This window comes from Macaca fascicularis, chromosome 5 (assembly GCF_037993035.2).
Source record: "Macaca fascicularis isolate 582-1 chromosome 5, T2T-MFA8v1.1".
Classification (NCBI taxonomy): domain Eukaryota; kingdom Metazoa; phylum Chordata; class Mammalia; order Primates; family Cercopithecidae; genus Macaca; species Macaca fascicularis.
In genome coordinates this window covers 38,310,429-38,328,386 of record NC_088379.1, presented here as the reverse complement: position 1 = coordinate 38,328,386, position 17,958 = coordinate 38,310,429, and the positions used below count along the sequence as shown (strand labels likewise).

At 38.7% G+C, this 17,958-nt stretch overlaps 1 protein-coding gene across 13 annotated transcripts in view; it reads left to right on the top strand.

Moving 5' to 3' along the window:
• The first annotated feature begins 4,266 nt into the window (after window positions 1-4,266).
• The window catches only part of TMEM156 (transmembrane protein 156), a 62,390-nt gene continuing 48,698 nt past the window's right edge, over window positions 4,267-17,958 (top strand). For all 13 annotated transcript variants that reach the window (XR_012434782.1, XR_010586793.2, XR_012434784.1 and 10 more), the window contains exon 1: window positions 4,267-4,451. Coding sequence is in view for 3 of the 13 variants with exons in the window: in XM_065544874.2 (XP_065400946.1) it covers window positions 4,364-4,451 (88 nt within the window). In the remaining 10 variants the exon portion in view is untranslated. The remainder of the gene's footprint in view (window positions 4,452-17,958) is intronic.

The window sequence follows — 17,958 nt, the reverse complement described above, 5'->3', positions numbered from 1 at the left end:
AGAGAAACCAGTTGCAGAGCACATGGGTCAGCCTATCAAAAACAAAGGATCCATAGAACTGCTAGATAATTTTGCCTTTTAGGTGTCCAAGAATAGGATAACAAGTCTGAGATCAGACTGGCAGGAGGTGTGCGGGCAGTGCAGGTCTGGAAGAAATATTGGTACTGGGCCAGGCGTGGTGGCTCACGCCTGTAATCCCAGCACTTTGGAAGGCTGAGGTACATGGATCACCCGAGGTCAGGAGTTTGAGACCAGCCTGGCCAACATGGTGAAACCCTGTCTCTACTAAAAATACAAAAATTAGCCAGGCGTGGTGGTGGGCACCTGTAATCCCAGCTACTCGGGAGGCTGAGACAGAAGAATTGCTTGAACCTGGGAGGCGGAGGTTGCAGTGAGTTGAGATCACGCCACTGCATTCCAGCCAGCCTGGGGGGCAGAGCAAGACTCTGTCTCAAAAAAAAAAAAAAAAAAAGAAAAGAAAGGAAAAAGAAATAATGTTACAGTAGGAGCTAGTCAGGTATGAGCAGGGCAAGAGAAGACCCCACCCCAACAAAATCCAGGAGTGTTGGGCAACCATCAGATGATGGTCAGGCTGTTGTTAACTGGTTCGTTAAAGCAGTAATTGGTCACAGCTGGTGCAAGGGAAAGGCAGGCTCCTAATAGATAGAAAACACCTGAAACTGATCAGCAGCTTCCCGATAAGATCTCAGGAGTACGGAGAAGTAATGCAAGATCCCGGAAGTATGCCAACGTATAAAATTCCAAGTCAAGAGGTCAAGCTGGGCACTGGGTTTCTCAAGTTGCCCGCTTGGCCCTCTTCCAAGTTGTACTTTCCTTCTTTTCTTTCCTTCCTTTCCTTATTGTTAAAAAGCTTTTTAATAAACTTTCACTCCTGCTCGGAAACTTACCTCTGTCTCTCCTTCTGCTTTATGCCCCTCAGTTGAATTCTTTCTTCTGAGGAGGCAAGAATTGAGGTTGCTGCAGACACCTATGGATTCGCTGCTGGTAACTTAGGGTAATTCCAATCTCTGCCACCACTAACAAAGTGCTACCAAAAAAAAAAAAAAACTCTCCCAAAGCAATCAACTTTGAAATAGACAAAATAATTAATAAATGAACCAACAAGTTGTTGGAAACTTTACATAGAAAAGAATACATACTAACAAATTTCAAAATTAATTAAAACTAAAAACTAAAACATAATCAAAATTAAGGTGCAAAAAATTGGAGTGGCTTAACTACCCTTTTTAGAAAATTTATCAGGAATTAAAATGAGTTAGCCATGTTACATCAAGTCAGTACTTCCATGGTAAATTTCATTTCCATTGGTTACAATTATGGCTAGAATCCTTGTATTCGAAAATAAGAGAACATCTGGGGAATCATAACAGGATCAAAATGGGAAGTATCACGCCTATAATCCCAGCACTTTGGGAGGCCGAGGTGGGCGGATCACCTGAGGTCAGGAGTTCAAGACCAGCCTGGCCAACATGGTGAAACCCCATCTCTACTAAAAATACAAAAATTAGCCAGGTGTGGTGGTGGGAGCCTGTAATCCCAGCTACTCCAGAGGCTGAGGCAGGAGAATTGCTTGAACCCAGGAGATGGAGGTTACAGTGAGCTGATATCACATCATTGCACTCCAGCCTGGGTGACAGAGCGAGACTCTGTATCAAAAAAAAAAAAAAAAAAAAAAGGAGTTGCATTGTTCACCGACGACTTTGCGAAACCTGTAAGATGGAGAAGAATTAAGAGAGAGGGCCTCCTTTTTCTTTCTTTCCTTCCTTCCTTCCTTCCTTCCTTCCTTCCTTCCTTCCTTCCTTCCTTCCTTCCTTCCTTCCTTCCTTCCTTCCTTCCTTCTCTTTCTTTCTGCTTTGTCTTGTCTTGTCTTGTCCTGTCCTACAGCCTCCCTCTGTTGCCCAGGCTGGAGTGCAGTGGCACAAGCACAACTCACTACAGACTCAACCTCCCTGGCTCAAGTTATCCTCCAGTCTCAACCTCCCAAGTACCTGGGACTACAGGCACAAGCCAATACACCCAGCTAATTTTTAAGGTTTTTTTGTAGAAACAGGGTCTTGCCTTGTTGCTCAGGCTGATCTCAAACTCCTAGGCTCAAGCAATCCTCCTATCTTGGCCTCCCAGAGTGCTGGGATTACAGGTGTGAGCCACCACACTCGGCCCGGACAGGGCTTCCTACCACTCCCCACCAGCATCTCTACTGAGCCCACGAACTGACCTGTATTCCAATACCACTTAGTCCAGCCTATGAAACAAGCCATGACTCTCATCAATTCTTCCCTTCCTTAGAATGAGCCTTGATGCTGTTCTTAAGTCATATTTGATGTCCTTCACCCATTCTGACTGATCTTAGACTCGGGTGCCAATGTTTCCCAACCCATGGTTCCCATCTATTCATCAAATCATCCAGTCAGAAGAAAAGACAGTTAATTCATGCTCACAATGTATTCACAGAACAGCCTTTACCTCCTGCTTCTTACTGTTTACCCACCCATTGTTTCACAGAGCTCAGGTTTGGGTGAGTGATAACAAGAAAATAGATAAACGGAAATGGGTGGGTGGTGGGGGTATAGGAGAGAGTGAGCAGGAAGAAAAAGATTGGAGACACGTAGTACCTTTTTTTTTTTTTTTTTTTTTTGAGACAGAGTCTTGCTCTGTCACCAGGTTGGAATGCGGTGGTGCGATCTTGGCTCACTGCCTTCCAGGTTCAAGCGATTCCTCTGCCTCAGCCTCCTGAGTAGCTGGGAGTACAGGCCTGTGCCACCACGCCTGGCTGATTTTTTTGTATTTTTTAGTAGAGACGGGGTTTCACCATGTTGGCCAGGCTGATCTCGATCTCCTGACCTTGTGATTCACCCACCTTGACCTACCAAAGTGCCGGAATTACAGGTGTGAGCCATGGCGCCCGGCTGTGGTACCATTTTTTAAAATCAGAAAACAGTAACAGTGAAAACACTGGATATCTGGATTTTCTAAATAATAATATTTGTTTGCACATACGCTTTATTCACCTTAAGTTCTCGCTACCCTTCACTTTAAGACAAAATATTTTATTTCACTGGGATTATCATCATGAAATATATATATTTTTTGACATGGAAACTGGAAATGTGGATTCTGTAACAATAATGACTCTGTTTATAGCCGTAATGTTAATCAGTTCCATTCTACTGCTAGACTACAGTATAGTAAAGTAAAACCAAAATTTTACATGAGTCCTCAGTGTATCCTTACTTTTTGTACTGTTTCTTTTTTTTTTTTTTTTTTGAGACGGAGTCTCGCTCTGTCGCCCAGGCTGGAGTGCAGTGGCGCGATCTCGGCTCACTGCAAGCTCCGCCTCCCGGGTTCACGCCGTTCTCCTGCCTCAGCCTCCCGAGTAGCTGGGACTACAGGCGCCCACAACCGCGCCCGGCTAATTTTTTGTATTTTTAGTAGAGACGGGGTTTCACCGTGTTAGCCAGGATGGTCTCGATCTCCTGACCTTGTGATCCGCCCGTCTCGGCCTCCCAAAGTGCTGGGATTACAGGCTTGAGCCACCGCGCCCGGCCTCGACAATCATTCAATAAGTAAATGAATGAGTGATGTCCATACAACCTAGACATGACTGACATTCACCCTTTTCTTTCTTTCTTTCTTGAGAAGGGGTCTCACTCTGTCACCCAGGCTGGAGTGCAGTGACCTGTCATGGCTCACAGCAGTCTCAAATTCCTGGGTTCAAGTGATCCTCAGCTTCCTGAGTAGCTGGGACTACAGGGGTGCACCACCACACCTAGCTATATTAAAATTATTTTTGTAGAGAGGAGGTCTTGCTCTGTTGACCAGTCTGGACTCAAACTCCTGACCTCAAGTGATCCTTCTGTCTTGGCCTCCCAAAGTGCTGGGATTACAGATGTGAGCCACTTCGCCAGCCCACTGTTTTATTTTTGTGAGTATATTGTGGGTTTATATGTATAAATTGGGTGGGGAGAAGATCCCCTTGCTTCTTGAGATCATTTTACCTTTCTTGCTTAGAAAGAAAGGTAAATAATAATAAAGTATAGGTAAATAATAATAATAATAAATAATAAAGGTAAATAATTATTTACCTTTCTTGCTTAGAAAGGTAAATAAATGATTTGAAAGTGCTTATTGGAGGGTAGTTTTTTTTTTTTTAAATGGAAAGTGACTCAAAAGTGAAGTCTCAGTTGAAGACCTCTTTTTTTTTTTTTTTTAAGTCTTACTCAAAAGGAAGTGAGTATGAGGTGAATTGCATTAATCTAAAGTACTGCAGAGATGAAACTTAAAGCAGGAAGCAACATACCATGAGTGTACTGGAAGGGAACACATTTGTGTCATGTGAAGAGACATGACAAAAACAGCCCTTCTTAAATTATTTGTGGCAATAGTGATCACATTCATTTTAATTTTGCCGGAATATTTCAAGATACCGAAAGGTGAGTTTGTAATTGTAATCTAGCTTTGCCTTCTTAATTTTAAAAAATTAGTGTCAGCTAGTGGTTACAGAAAAGATCCTCTTTTTGGATACATGCTGCATAGGCTGAAATTCTAGATCTGAAAAACTAATAAAATAAAACAAGATTGCAATTGTAGTTGACTGTTATATAGTACAGTAACCTAATTCATAGTACTTAATTATCGTAGCATACCTAAAAATGAAAATATTTAAAATCTGTAGTCAAGATTTCAGACATTGAGATTACAACAATCTCATCATGATTTTGCTCTTTGAAACACTTTCTTCAAAGCAGCTTTTTTGTTGTTGTTGTTGTTGTTGTTGTTTTGTGGGATGGAGTCTCTCTCTGTCGCTCAGGCTGGAGTGCAACGGCCCAATCTTGGCTCACTGCAACCTCTGCCTGCTGGATTCAAGCAATTCTCCTGCCTCAGCCTCCCGAGTAGCTGGGATTATAGGCGCCCACCACCACATCTGGCTAATTTTTGTATTTTTAGTAGAGACGGGGTTTCACCATGTTCAGACCAGGCTGGTCTTGAACTCCTGACCTCGTAATCCACCCGCCTTGGCCTCTGAAAGTGCTGAGATTACAGGCTTGTGCCACCGAGCCTGGCCCAAAGCAGCTTTAAGTATGCGTTTACTTTCTGGAATTCTTTAATGAAGAAAGTGATATTTATTGTGTTAAAAATTCTAGAATTCCCTCTACTACAACTATTTCACACAGATAACTTACTGTCACCTTTTGACAAGAAAAAGCATTTATGTATTTTGAAAATACAATTAAAATAAGATGGGTGCAAATTTAAACAGATGTGTGTTTATGTATTTGTAACTGGAGAAAAATGGAACAAAGTTAACTTTGTGAACATTTCAGAAAATTGTAAAAGAATCGCTGAAACCTAGATTAGGAAAATAAATAGGTATAAATTTAAACTATTTTGATATGCTAGCAAAGGACTTGCAAATGTATTAATGTGAGTGTTCAGATGGTAATTGTGCTCCCTAGCACTTAAAAAGAAGGAAGGGTGAAAAGAAAAGGCTGTATTCTATCATTAAATAGTCTTTATATGAATTGGATTAAAATCAGAGAAAAACTCATATTTGATGATTTGCTGCAATGAATATTTATTGTTGCATATACGTAATGCTAAGTAGCCAGATAAAAATATTTTTGCTAATTATATTTGATGACATATTTCAGTGATTATTTGATGTTGCATTTACATGATGCTAAGTCGTGAGTTAAAAATATTTTTGCTAAATAAACACTATGACTACAATTTGGTTTTCTGGCATTATGTTACTTAGATGAAGCAATCATAGCACATATTTTCAATGCTTGATTCCACTGGGTTATAAAGAGAATAGTTAGAATAAAGATAATCTAATTTTAAGATATTGTGGGCTGAGAGTAAGCTCATTTAATAGTTTTCCAGAGTAGGTTCTATCTATATATCTATCTAGCTATCTAACTAGCTATCTACATCTAGCACCTCTTAAAAATCAGGTTGGATCTAATAAAAACCAGGTAATCATCCCCAAAATGACTTAATTAACTATTGGTTAGTACTTTATGAGAACTGATGGCTACAGGAGCACGTTAAAGATTTTCATTTTGGGGCAGATACATAGTTCTTTTAGTTTTTGTTTCTCAAAGTAAGAAGCATGGCCTTCTGGGGCAGTGGTAAGTAGAAAGAAGACAGATGAAGCACAGAGAAATTATTAGTGGGGGACAGATGGGAGCCCCTTCTATTGGTGGGTAGAAGAAAGAGCTCTTATAAAATCCATGTTAGCCAAACTTCCTTGGCCTAATAGTAATGTGTCAGTGTTCTTCTTCACCTTGTCAATAATCAACCATCATTTATGATGATGTTTGTTCTCTTGCTTTCAAAACTGGTTACATCAGCTCCCAATACCTTTACTGCCTTCCCAAACTTAAAACAGCTGTTTCTCTTCTCCTGGTCCAAGAATAGCATAGATATTACTCCAAATTCTTTCTGGGTTGATGGATTTTTTTTTTTTTTAAGAGACAGGGTCTTGCTATGTTGCCTAGGCTGACTCCGGGGCTCAGGCAATCCTGCCTCAGTCCCCAAGCAGCTGGGACTACAGGCACATACCACCACACTCAGGTGGATTTATTGGGGAATTTTGTTTCAAAGGAACCCTACTTGGGGGGCCAACAAACAAAAATGTTCAAAAACCACTGTCTTCTTTTACATTATTTAGTGGTAGAAGGAATTTTGCACAGAGCTGCCATAAACAAAAAGTTGATTACTAGGCAAAATGTTATACACATGCAATTGTGTAATAATAATAAAATAATAATAATAATAAAAACGATTATATTTTTATAATGGTTTATGGATCACCAGGAACATCTTTTTGTAGCCTCATTTAATATATCCCATATTGATTAAATGAAGAAAACTTGGACATAATTGTCTTGGTTTTTAAAAATTAGTTCTTAATCACAATAATAGTTGACCTATGAAATGAGTTAAATTGACAACTAATATTAAAAAAAATAGCTAGTAAAATGACTTGATGATAAGCAAGAGTGTTCTAGAAGTGCTACAATTAACCTTGTGAAATTCCCCTGTCTAGTCTTACTTTGTTAGTTTGTCTTTTTTTCTTCATTTTTTTCTCATGTTCTATTCACTTTAATTTCTAAGATAAATATTATAAAATAATTTTACTTATAAATTATTCACTGATACCCTGTCTTTAACATGTCAAATGAATTCAAAAGGAATCTTAATGAGGAATAATATACTCATGAGGTTTAATAGATTTGATTTCAAAATAATAAACCCTCTGAAGTCCTAAGTTAAAAATAAAGCACCTTGTTTGATCATTTTTCATCAAGAATGTATCTGAGTCTCTGAGTAATTATTAGTAGGAATATTCCATTATCACAATTACACAGTATAAGCTATTTAGTTTTAACTTTACCAAAAAAGGGAGCTACTTCAACACTGTTTGAGACTTATAATGGGTTTGCATTGGCTATGCACTACTAGCAAGATAACCTATTTTACAGCAGTGTTTTTTAACCTTTCCATTTATTTGAAAGGCAGCTAATATATAGTAGTTAATATAATGGTTTGATGCATTTGTATTACATGTAGATAATGGAGATACAAAAGGGAGTGGTGGATATATTTTGATTCAGAGCTTCTTGCAATTAGGGGAGCTGGCTTACTCCCAAATAAGAGACTTTCCAAGCTGTTTTTGTTGGACTTACAGTGTTTAAGAGAGAGAGACTTGGCTAACTCTCGTGTAAATCCCAGTCATCTTTTATTTATTTATTCTTTCACCTGTGATAGAAACCTGGGGCTACAAAAATGAAAGGCAACTCTTCCATCAAGGAATTTTCAGTCGGGGGGAATGACTGACTGGCAAACAACTAAATAAAATACAGGAATTAACTAAAACAGGGATGTAAACAAGATGCGATGGGAACATACACATTGCTTCCACATCAGTCTCTGGGAGGACATTCTTTGTATTTCCATTTGCAAAGAGAAATAATTGTCAGAGTTTGAATGATCAGCTAATATGCCTTCTTATCTGTTTGCAAAAGCACTTTTCAAGAGAAGAAATGATGATTATTAAATAAAATATTCTCATATCGGTATATCAATAGTTCCTGAAAGAGGAAATTGCAGTGAGTCACACAAGTGTACTCCCAATGATTTGTGGTGATACAGGCTAGGAACAGCACAGATGAGTCCGGGTGCGGTGGCTCACGCCTGTAATCCTAGCACTTTGGGAGGCTCAGGCAGGTGGATCACCTGAGGTCAGGAGTTTGAGACCAGCCTGACCGACATGGTGAAACCCTGTCTCTATTAAAAATACAAAAAAATTAGCTGGGGCTAGGGGGCGGTGTAATCCCAGTACTTTGGGAGGCCGAGATGGGTGGATCGTTTGAAGTCAGGAGTTCAAGACCAGCCTGGCCAAAATGGTGAAACCCTGTCTCTACTAAAAAACTAAAAATTAGCCGGGCATGGCAGCATGCACCTGTCATCCCAGCTACTCTGGAGGCTGAGACAGGAGAATCACTTGAACCCGGGAGGCGGAGGTTGCAGTGAGCCGAGATTATGCCACTGCACTCCAGCCTGGTGGACAAAGGGAGACGCCTTCACAAAAAAAAAAAGAAAAAAAAGGAAAGAAAGAAAGAGAGAGAGAGAGAAAGAGAGAGAGAGAGAGAGAAAGAAAGAAGGAAGGAAAGAAAGAAAGAAAGAAAGAAAGAAAGAAAGAAGGAAAGAAAGAAAGAAAGAAAGAAAGAAAGAAAGAAAGAAAGAAAGAAAGAAAGAAAGAAAGAAAGAAAGAAAGAAAAAGAAAATTAGCTGGGCATGGTGGTGGCGTGTGCCTGTAATCCCAGCTACTCTGGAGGCTGAGGCAGGAGAATCGCTTGAGCCTGGGAGGCAGAGGTTGCAGTGAGCTGAGATCACCCCATTGCACTCCAGCCTGGGTGATGGAGCAAGACTCTGTCTAAAGAAAAGAAAAGAAAAGAAAAAGAATAAAGGAATAGCACAAATGAAAACACCTCAGACCTAATTTTATCTAGCTGTTTTGACTTCCTCACTTTCTTTTAAGAGCCAAACTGACATAAACTCTGTTTACCAGCTTTCATTTCCCCTTCTATTTCACACTTTGTGATGGAAATGGTGGTATAATGAACAGTGAAATTGAAGAAAACAAAGAATAAAGGAACTATAGGATAAACTGACATAATATGAGCATATGTTCACAGTGTTTAAGTCTATGTTATAAAGACCACCACATCAAGGGTAATTGCAATTAATTTCCTGAAAGTGTTATTCTAGTTCTCAAAAATGAACGACCTTTTTTTTATTCATAAATATTTAATAAGCAATCCCCAGTAAGGCCTTATGACTATTCAAACAATTCTTTTTTAATTTTAACAAATACATTTACATGTGCCCGTAATATGCCAAGTACTTTGACATATATTTTACAAAACAATAATTCATTTTAATGTATTAAATATTTCTACTCATGATGCAGCATCATTCTCAAGAGAGAATGTTCTGAAAATCTTTAGAAAGAAGGAATAACACTAGATGGATAAATATACTTTGTGGTAAGATTTTGCTTCTTTTTAAAATTTTTTATTTATTTATTTTTGAGACAGCATCTCACTTTGTCACCCAGGCTGGAGTGCAGTGGCATGATCTTGGCTCACTGCAACCTCCAACCCCCTGGTTCAAGCCATTTTCCTGCCTCAGCCTCCCGAGTAGCGGAGACTACAGGTACCCACCACCATGCCCAGCTAATTTTTGTATTTTTACTAGAGATGGGGCTTTGCTATGTTGCCAGTCTGGTCTTGAACTCCTGATCTCAAGTGATCCACCCGCCTCAGCCTCCCAGAGTGTTGGGATTACAGGTTGGAGCCACCACATCCAGCCAGATTTTCTTATTGAATTTTCTGAATCATTACAGTTTTAAAATGGCCACTAATGGACATGATATTTTCTTTTTTTCTTTTTTCTTTTTTTTTTTTTTTGAGACGGAGTCTTGCTCTGTAGCCCAGGCTGGAGTGCAGTGGCGCAATCTCGGCTCACTGCAAGCTCCGCCTCCCGGGTTCAAGCCATTCTCCTGCCTCAGCCTCCTGAGTAGCAGGGACTACAGGCGCCTGCCACCGCGCCCGGCTAATTTTTTGTATTTTTAGTAGAGACGGGGTTTTACCGTGGTCTCGATTTCCTGACCTTGTGATCTGCCCGCCTCGGCCTCCCAAAGTGCTGGGATTACAGGCGTGAGACATTTTCATGTATGTATTTTAGGCAACTATGTGTTGGCAAAAAAAAGAAAATAAAAAATGTGTTAAATAAAATGCTTTTCATCACTTTGACAGAACTGGCTTTATTCTCTAATCTGTTAGGTTGCAATACCTACCAACAACCCTAGCTTAGGGTGCTTTCTAACTGCTTGTCTCATTGTTATGGTGGATAAATGCTCTCTTAGTGTATCTGTTTTGCTTTTTAATTTTTTAAAAAAATTTTTTAAGAGAGACAGGGTCTTGCTTTATGGCCCAGGCTGGACTCCAATTCGTGGGTTCAAGTGATCCTCCCACCTCAGCCTCCTGAGTAGCATATCATTTTTGCTTTAATAGAAAAAAAAAAGACTTTCTTTAAAACATTCATATGGTGATATATCTTCCACTTACTCTGTTCTGTTTCTTTTCTCTTATCACTTATATTTTATTACCTATATGATTTATTTATTATGCATTTTAAAAAATTATCTGATTTCTCCAAATAGAATGTAGCTCCATGAAACCGAGGTTTTGTCTGCTTTGTTCACTGATGTGTTTCAAGCAGTTAAGAGAGTGTCATTCATATTTGGGGCACTCAGTGAGTATGTTGAGGGAGCAAACTTGCTGAATCATACTGCTGAGGAAATCAAAAGAAAACCTTGAAGGAGGCATTTCTGATCTGACGTTCCCCAACATCTTGTGATTTAGGCAGGCCGAGTGTTATCCTCATATTTTTGAAAGATTAAGCTTCATCACAAACCTAGAGATTTTAGGTTGTGCTAGCGTGTGAAATTTATTTTGCAGAATATTTTACTTGTAAAGAAAGATATGTGTCTTTTTACCCGGAGTCATTTTCCTGCCATTGTCTTTATCTACAGGGAATTTCATAATATTCATTTACTGCTCTTATTTTGACAAGTAAAATGAGCAGTCTCCTGTGTCTCAAACCTGCCTTTCGAATATTGCTACGGTATGTTAAAAGTTATCCCAAACTTTGCTCCCTGCCTCCAGCAAACATTTTAAATGGTCTTTCCCAAATATCCTATGAATAAATCCATAGTCCCTTGCTCCTGATTTGGCTGACACTACAGATATATCACCCATACACAATATGATATGTTTTTCCCCATTTCCTGCTCAGTATTACCAGAGAGCCTTCAATGATTGGCCCCCAAATTGAAATATAATCTAGTTTTTGCTATTGAAGTGGATACTCTTTTTGAGTTTATTCCAATCTTTTTTTTTTTTTTTTTAGACAGAGTTTTGCTGTGTCACCCAGGCTGGAGTGCAGTGGTGCGATCTCAGCTCACTGCAACTTCCGCCTCCTGGGTTCAAGCAATTCTCTTGCCTCAACGTGCCGAGTAGCTGGGATTACAGGCGCCCCCACCACGCCCGGCTAATTTTTTGTATTCTTGGTAGAGACGCGGTTTTGCCATGTTATCCAGGCTGGTTTCAAATTCCTGAGCTTAGGCAATCTGTCCGCCTCGGCCTCCCAAAGTGCTATAGGCATGAGCCACCACCCCTGGCCTATTCGATTGTTAAAAAGGGCAGACCTGTGACCAAAGGAAAATATCATACGTTAATGAATGTCTCTGTAAATTAGTCAGCTAAACCATAAGGTCTCTCCTATCCTGGCAGCTAATATTTTTAAATTGCTGAATTATGCTATAGAATAACTAATCATGTGAAAGAGTTTTAGAAATAATCGACTACTTTTTTAACGGGCATAATTTACATACAATAAAATGGAAAGATCTTTTTAAAAAAAACTTTTATTTTAAGCTCATGGCTACATGTGCAGGTTTGTTATATAGGTAGATCCATGTCACGAGGGTTTATTGTACAGATTATTTCATCATCTAGGTATTGAGCCTAGTACCCATTAGTTATTTTTCCTGATCTTCTCTCTCCTCCTACCCTCTGGTAGGCCCCAGTGTCTGTTGTTCCCCTCTATGTGTTCTCATCATTTAGCTCCCACTTATAAATGAGAACATGTGATACTTGGTTTTCTGTTCCTGTATTAGTTTGCTAAGGATAATGGCTTCCAGCTCCATCTATGTTTCTGCAAAGGACATGATCTCTTTCTTTTTTATGGCTGCATAGTATTATAAATGGTGTATATAATACCACATTTTCTTTATGGAAAGATCTTAAGTGTTCAGTTTCATGAATTTTGACATTTGTGTGCACCTATGTAACTACTATCACATACCAGATACAGATTTACATCACCCCAATAAAGATTCCTCTGACTCGGCCGGGCATGGTGGCTCATGCCTATAATCCCAGGACTTTGGGAGGCTGAGATGGGCAGATCGCCGGAGGTCAGGTGAAACTCTGTCTCTACTAAAAACACAAAAATTAGCTGGGCGTGGTGGCACGTGCCTATATTTCCAGCTACTCGGGAGGCTGAGGCAGGAGAATCACTTGAACCTGGGAGGGTGATGGCTGCAGTGAGCTGAGATGGTACCATGTCACCGCAGCCTGGGCAAAAGAGCAAGACTCCATCTCAAAAAACAAACAAACAAACAAACAAACAAACAAACAAAAGATTCCTCTGGCTGTTTCCTTTCAAATCTCCTCCCACATCCCCAAGGTAACATCTGACCTGTGTCACCATAAGTTAGTTTTGTCTCTTCTTCTATTTCGTGTAAATGGACTTATCACACAGTAAATATTTAAATATTTTTGGTCTGCTTTTTGTTTGTTTGTTTTTGAGATGGAGTCTTGCTCTGTCACCCAGGCTGGAGTGCAGTGGTGCCATCTCAGCTCACTGCAACCTCTGCCTCCTGGTTCAAGCGATTCTCCTGCCTCAGCCTCCTGAGTAACTGGGCCTACAGGTGCCCACCACCATGCCTGGATTTTTTTTTTTTTTTGTATTTTTAGTAGAGATGGAGTTTCACCAAGTTGGCCAGGCTAGTCTCGAACTCCTGACCTCAAGTGATTCGTCCACCTTGGCCTCCCACAGTGCTGGGATTACAGGCATGAGCCCCCGTGCCCGGCCTGGTCTGGGTTCTCTACTTAACATGTTTCTGAGATTCATCCATGCTATTGAGTGATTCAGTAGCTCCTATCTTTTTGTTGCAAAGTACTCCATTACATACATACACAGCATTTGTCCCTTTATCTATTGGGTTATTTCCAGTTTGGGCTATTATAAATATGCTGCTATGAATATTATTGTACAAATGTTTGTGTCAGTGTATGTTTTCATTTCTATTCAGTAACGCTCTAGTCGTGGAATACCTGGGTGTCTTAGTCAGCTTGGGCTGCTATAACAAAGTGCTGTAGACTGAGTAGCTTGTAAACAACAGCCTTCACAGTTCTGGAGGTTGGAAGTCCAAGATCAGTATGCCAGCATGGCTGATTCTGATGAGGGTCCTCTTCTGGGTTGCAGAATGCTGACCTGACTTTTCTTTGTATTCTTACAGGATGGAAAGAGAACTAGTTACCTTTCTGGTCTCTTCTTATAAGGGCACTGATCCTATCCATTAGCTCTTCACTCTCATGACCTAATTATCTCCCACAGACCCCACCTTCAAATACCATCATATTGGAATTTTAGGGGGACACAAATGTTCACTCCATTTCACTGGGTATATTTAATTTTACAAGAAGCTGCCAAATGTTTCTCCAAATTGGTTGTACTAGCAATATGTCTAGTAGCAAAAAAATTCTCATTTTTTCTAGTTTATATTTAATATACTGAATCAATAACATTTAGAATATGTATAGTCAAAGAAATAATCTACATTTCTTTCAAAGTTCCCTGACAACTAGTTAATGAGGCCTTGGGAAAATATGAGTTGACCTAGAGTAGCCTCTGGTGCACCTATTATCTGTCAAATAATGAAGATTTTAATGTAAGTTTTCACTTATTTGTAGAGGTCAATGGATGGTTGAGATTTCTTTTCTTGCAGTCATACCCTGAAAAATACTCCTGGCACAAAATATCTAAAAATGTGTAATACAATGTATTTAAAACTTTAGAAATGTAGAGTTGAACTGTTGAGAAAATAAGACTCCTTGGAGGCAGAAAATGAGTAGGAATTATAAATACATATGGGTAAGCAAGAGTGAACAAATTAGTGCCTCGGGAGCATCTGCAAATCTCTGGTGGCCTGGAATTTCAGTTTCACTGGGTCATATGTCAGGAGACAGAAGGCAAAGTCTAAGACTGAGATATGACTGAGATACTATAAAGTGATATGCTCCATAAAACAGTAACCTAGGACAAATTATGTCTGGTTTTGAGGAAACTTGTCTGTCTTCACTTTGGCTATGGGTGGAGAAAGGAAGAAGAGTCCTTTGAGAGTTTGTAAACACAGCTGGCCATAAGTAGGATGTTGAGGATCATTACCTGTGAGGTGTGAAAAGTCCAATCCAGGAACATAGTTAAAGTCACTTTGGGTTAATGGTGCCATTAGACACCCATCAGAGGAAAACACCAATCCTCTCTGGAGGAAAACATCTTTACACCATTCCTCAAATAATCTCCCAAAGTGAAATTCCAAGGAACAATAGCTATTGGACAAACTCAATGGACAAGAATCAACAGAAACAACAAACAGCAGAATTGGATCTTCAAGGAATTCAGATATTGGAATTATGAAATATAAAATAGAAAATAGTTTGTTTCAATACATAAAATCAAAAAGTATAAGTAAGCACAGGAGAATGTAATCAGACTCATTTCACACCATGTACAAAACCCAACTCAAAATGGATTAAAGACTTGAAGACCTAAACTATAAAACTACTAGAAGAAAACATAGGGAAAAAGATCTATGACATTGGTCTGGGCAATTATTTTTTCGGTTATGATCCATAAAACAGGCAATAAAAGCAGAAATACATAAATGAGATTGTATTAAACTAAAAATCTTCTGCATAGCAAAGGAAACAACTGAGTGAAAAGAAGTCTATAGAATGAGAGAAAACATTTGCAAACCATATATATGATAAGGATTTAATATCCAAAATATATAAGGAACTCAGACAACTCAACAGCAAGAAAATAACCTGATTAAAAAATGGGCAAAGGACACTGAAAAGACATTTCTTTTTTCCCTTTTTTTTTGAGACAGGGTCTCACTATGTTGCCCAGGCTGAAGTGCAGTATGGCTCACTGCATTTTTGACCTCCTAGGCTCAAGCGATCCTCCCACCTCAGCCCCTTGAATATCTAAGACTACAAGTGTGGGTCACCACACTGGCTAATTTTTAAATTTTTTTTCGTAGAGATGAGGTCTCACTATGTTGCCCAGGCTGGTCCCAAACTCCTGGGCTCAAGTGATCCTCCTCAAAAAATTCAAAATTAGGCTGGGTGCGGTGGCTAACACCTGTAATCTCAGCACTTTGGGGAGGCCAAGGTGGGCAGATCATGAGGTCAAGAGATTGAGAACATCCTGGCCAACATGGTGAAGCCCCATCTCTACTAAAAATACAAAATTTAGCTGGGCGTGGTGGCATCAGCCTGTAGTCCCAGCTACTTGGGAGGCTAAGGCAGGAGAATCGCTCGAACCTGGGAGGTAGAGGTTGCAGTGAGCCGAGATTGTGCCACTGCATTCCAGCCTGGTGACAGAGTGAGACTCTGTCTCAAAAAAAAAAAAAAAAAGAATTCCAAATTAGAATATCTTGGGATTACAGGCGTGAGCCACTGCGCCCGGCCAAGATATCTTAAAATAACCAGGGACGAATGCAGATTGTCTTTAAAAAGTTTAAAGGAACAATAGTCTGATAGCTCACCTCTTGAAAACAACAATGAAAATCAGAAGGCAGTGAAAAATGCCTGCAAAGTGCTGAAGCAAAATTATTGTTGATCTAGAGTTGGTGAGATGTATATTTTCAGATAAACAACACAGAATTTACAATCATCGGACCCTCAGTGAAAGAACTTCTAAAGAATTAGCTTTAGGAGAAGGAATGTAATCCCAGAAGGAAGGGCAGAGATGCAAGAAGAAATGGCAAGGAAGAAAACCTCAACAACAATTATAAACGTGTGACTAAATCTAAACAAATCCTGAAAATATTAGTTGCATAAAATTTAAAAACTCAACTAATTTGTATGTCAGTGAAAAAACAAGATAGAACTAAAATGCTGTGTAAAAGTAGCATTTAAGTCAGGAAGCAGATGATCTGAGTTAAAGTATTCTAAGACCCTTGTATTGTTTGAGAAGGCGTTACTGTTGATTGACTTTAGGCTTTAAGAATGCATGTTAAAAATTACGATGGTAACTACTAAAATAATAGAAATATAGTATCTAACCTCACATAACTAAAGTGAAAAATAATGGAATGAGAAAAAAAAATCACTGAATCAATTTATCAGCCAGAAAGGCAAGAAACAATAGAAAGCGTGGTACAAATAGGAAGCATTAATAATATGGTATAATTAAATCTAAATATACCAATGATCCCAGTAAATGTAAGTGGGCAAATCCATCCAGGTAAAAAGATGAAAAAATTATCAAACTAGATTTAAAAAGCAATTTCCAGAAATATGCCATTTAAAAGAGACCTATCTAAAGCGTTAAGATAAAAGTGAAAAGATGAGAAAAATATATGGAACAAATAGTAACTGAAGAAAGCACATGCCATTGTATTAATGTAAGATTTTGAGATTAACATCATTACCAGCAATAAAGAAGGCCAGGATATATGGATAGAAGTTTCAATTCACAAGAATATGCATCAATTCTAAATTTATATGTCCCAACCACGATAGCTTTAAAGACAGTTATAAATCCAATATTTAGTGGGAGATTTTAAACATACTTCCCAGTTATAAAATACAACCAGGTGAAGAATAAGAATATAGACAGTTCAAACAATTCAAATAGCTAGTTTTATCTAATGGATATATTTAGAATATTGAACTCAACCTCTGGAACACATATTCTTTTCAGGGAATAAAAATACATACTTGATATGGTTTGGCAGTGTCCCCACCCAAATCTCACCTTGAATTGTAATAATCCTCACTTGTCAAGGGTGGGACCAGGTGGAGGTTATTGAATCATAGGAGTGGTTCCCCCATACTGTGTCTTGTGATAGTGAATAAGTCTCGTGAGATCTGATGGTTTTATAAATGGGAGTTCCCCTGCACAAGCTCACTTCCCTGCCACCATGTAAGACATCTCTTTACTCTTCCTTCACCTTTTGCCATGATTGTGAGACCTCCCCAGCCATGTGGAACTTAAGTCCATTAAACTTTTTTCCTTTATAATTTACCCAGTCTTGGGTATGTCTTTATTAGCAGTGTGAGAATAGACTAATACAATACCAGACGATAAAAACAAGCCTCAATACATTTCAAGCAATTTTTAATATACATCTCTGACTAAATGAAATTAAATTAGATTCTAGGAACAAAAAGAAAGTTAAAATAGGTAACATATTTGGAAATTTAAAAAATTCACTTCTAAATAACCTATAGTTGAGAACAAGTTATAATGGAAATTAGAAAATACTAGTAACTGAATGATTAAAAAATACTATCTGTTTAAACTTATGCAATATTACCAAAACATATAACTTTAAATGCTTATACATAAAACATCAGAAAAAGAATAATAAGATAAACCCAGAAAGTAAAGGCAGGAAATAATAAACACAGGAGCAAAAGTCAATGAACTTAAAAGAATAGATATAGAAAGGATCAATAAAATCACAAGTTGGTTCTTTCTTTTTTTTTTCTTTAGATGCAGTCT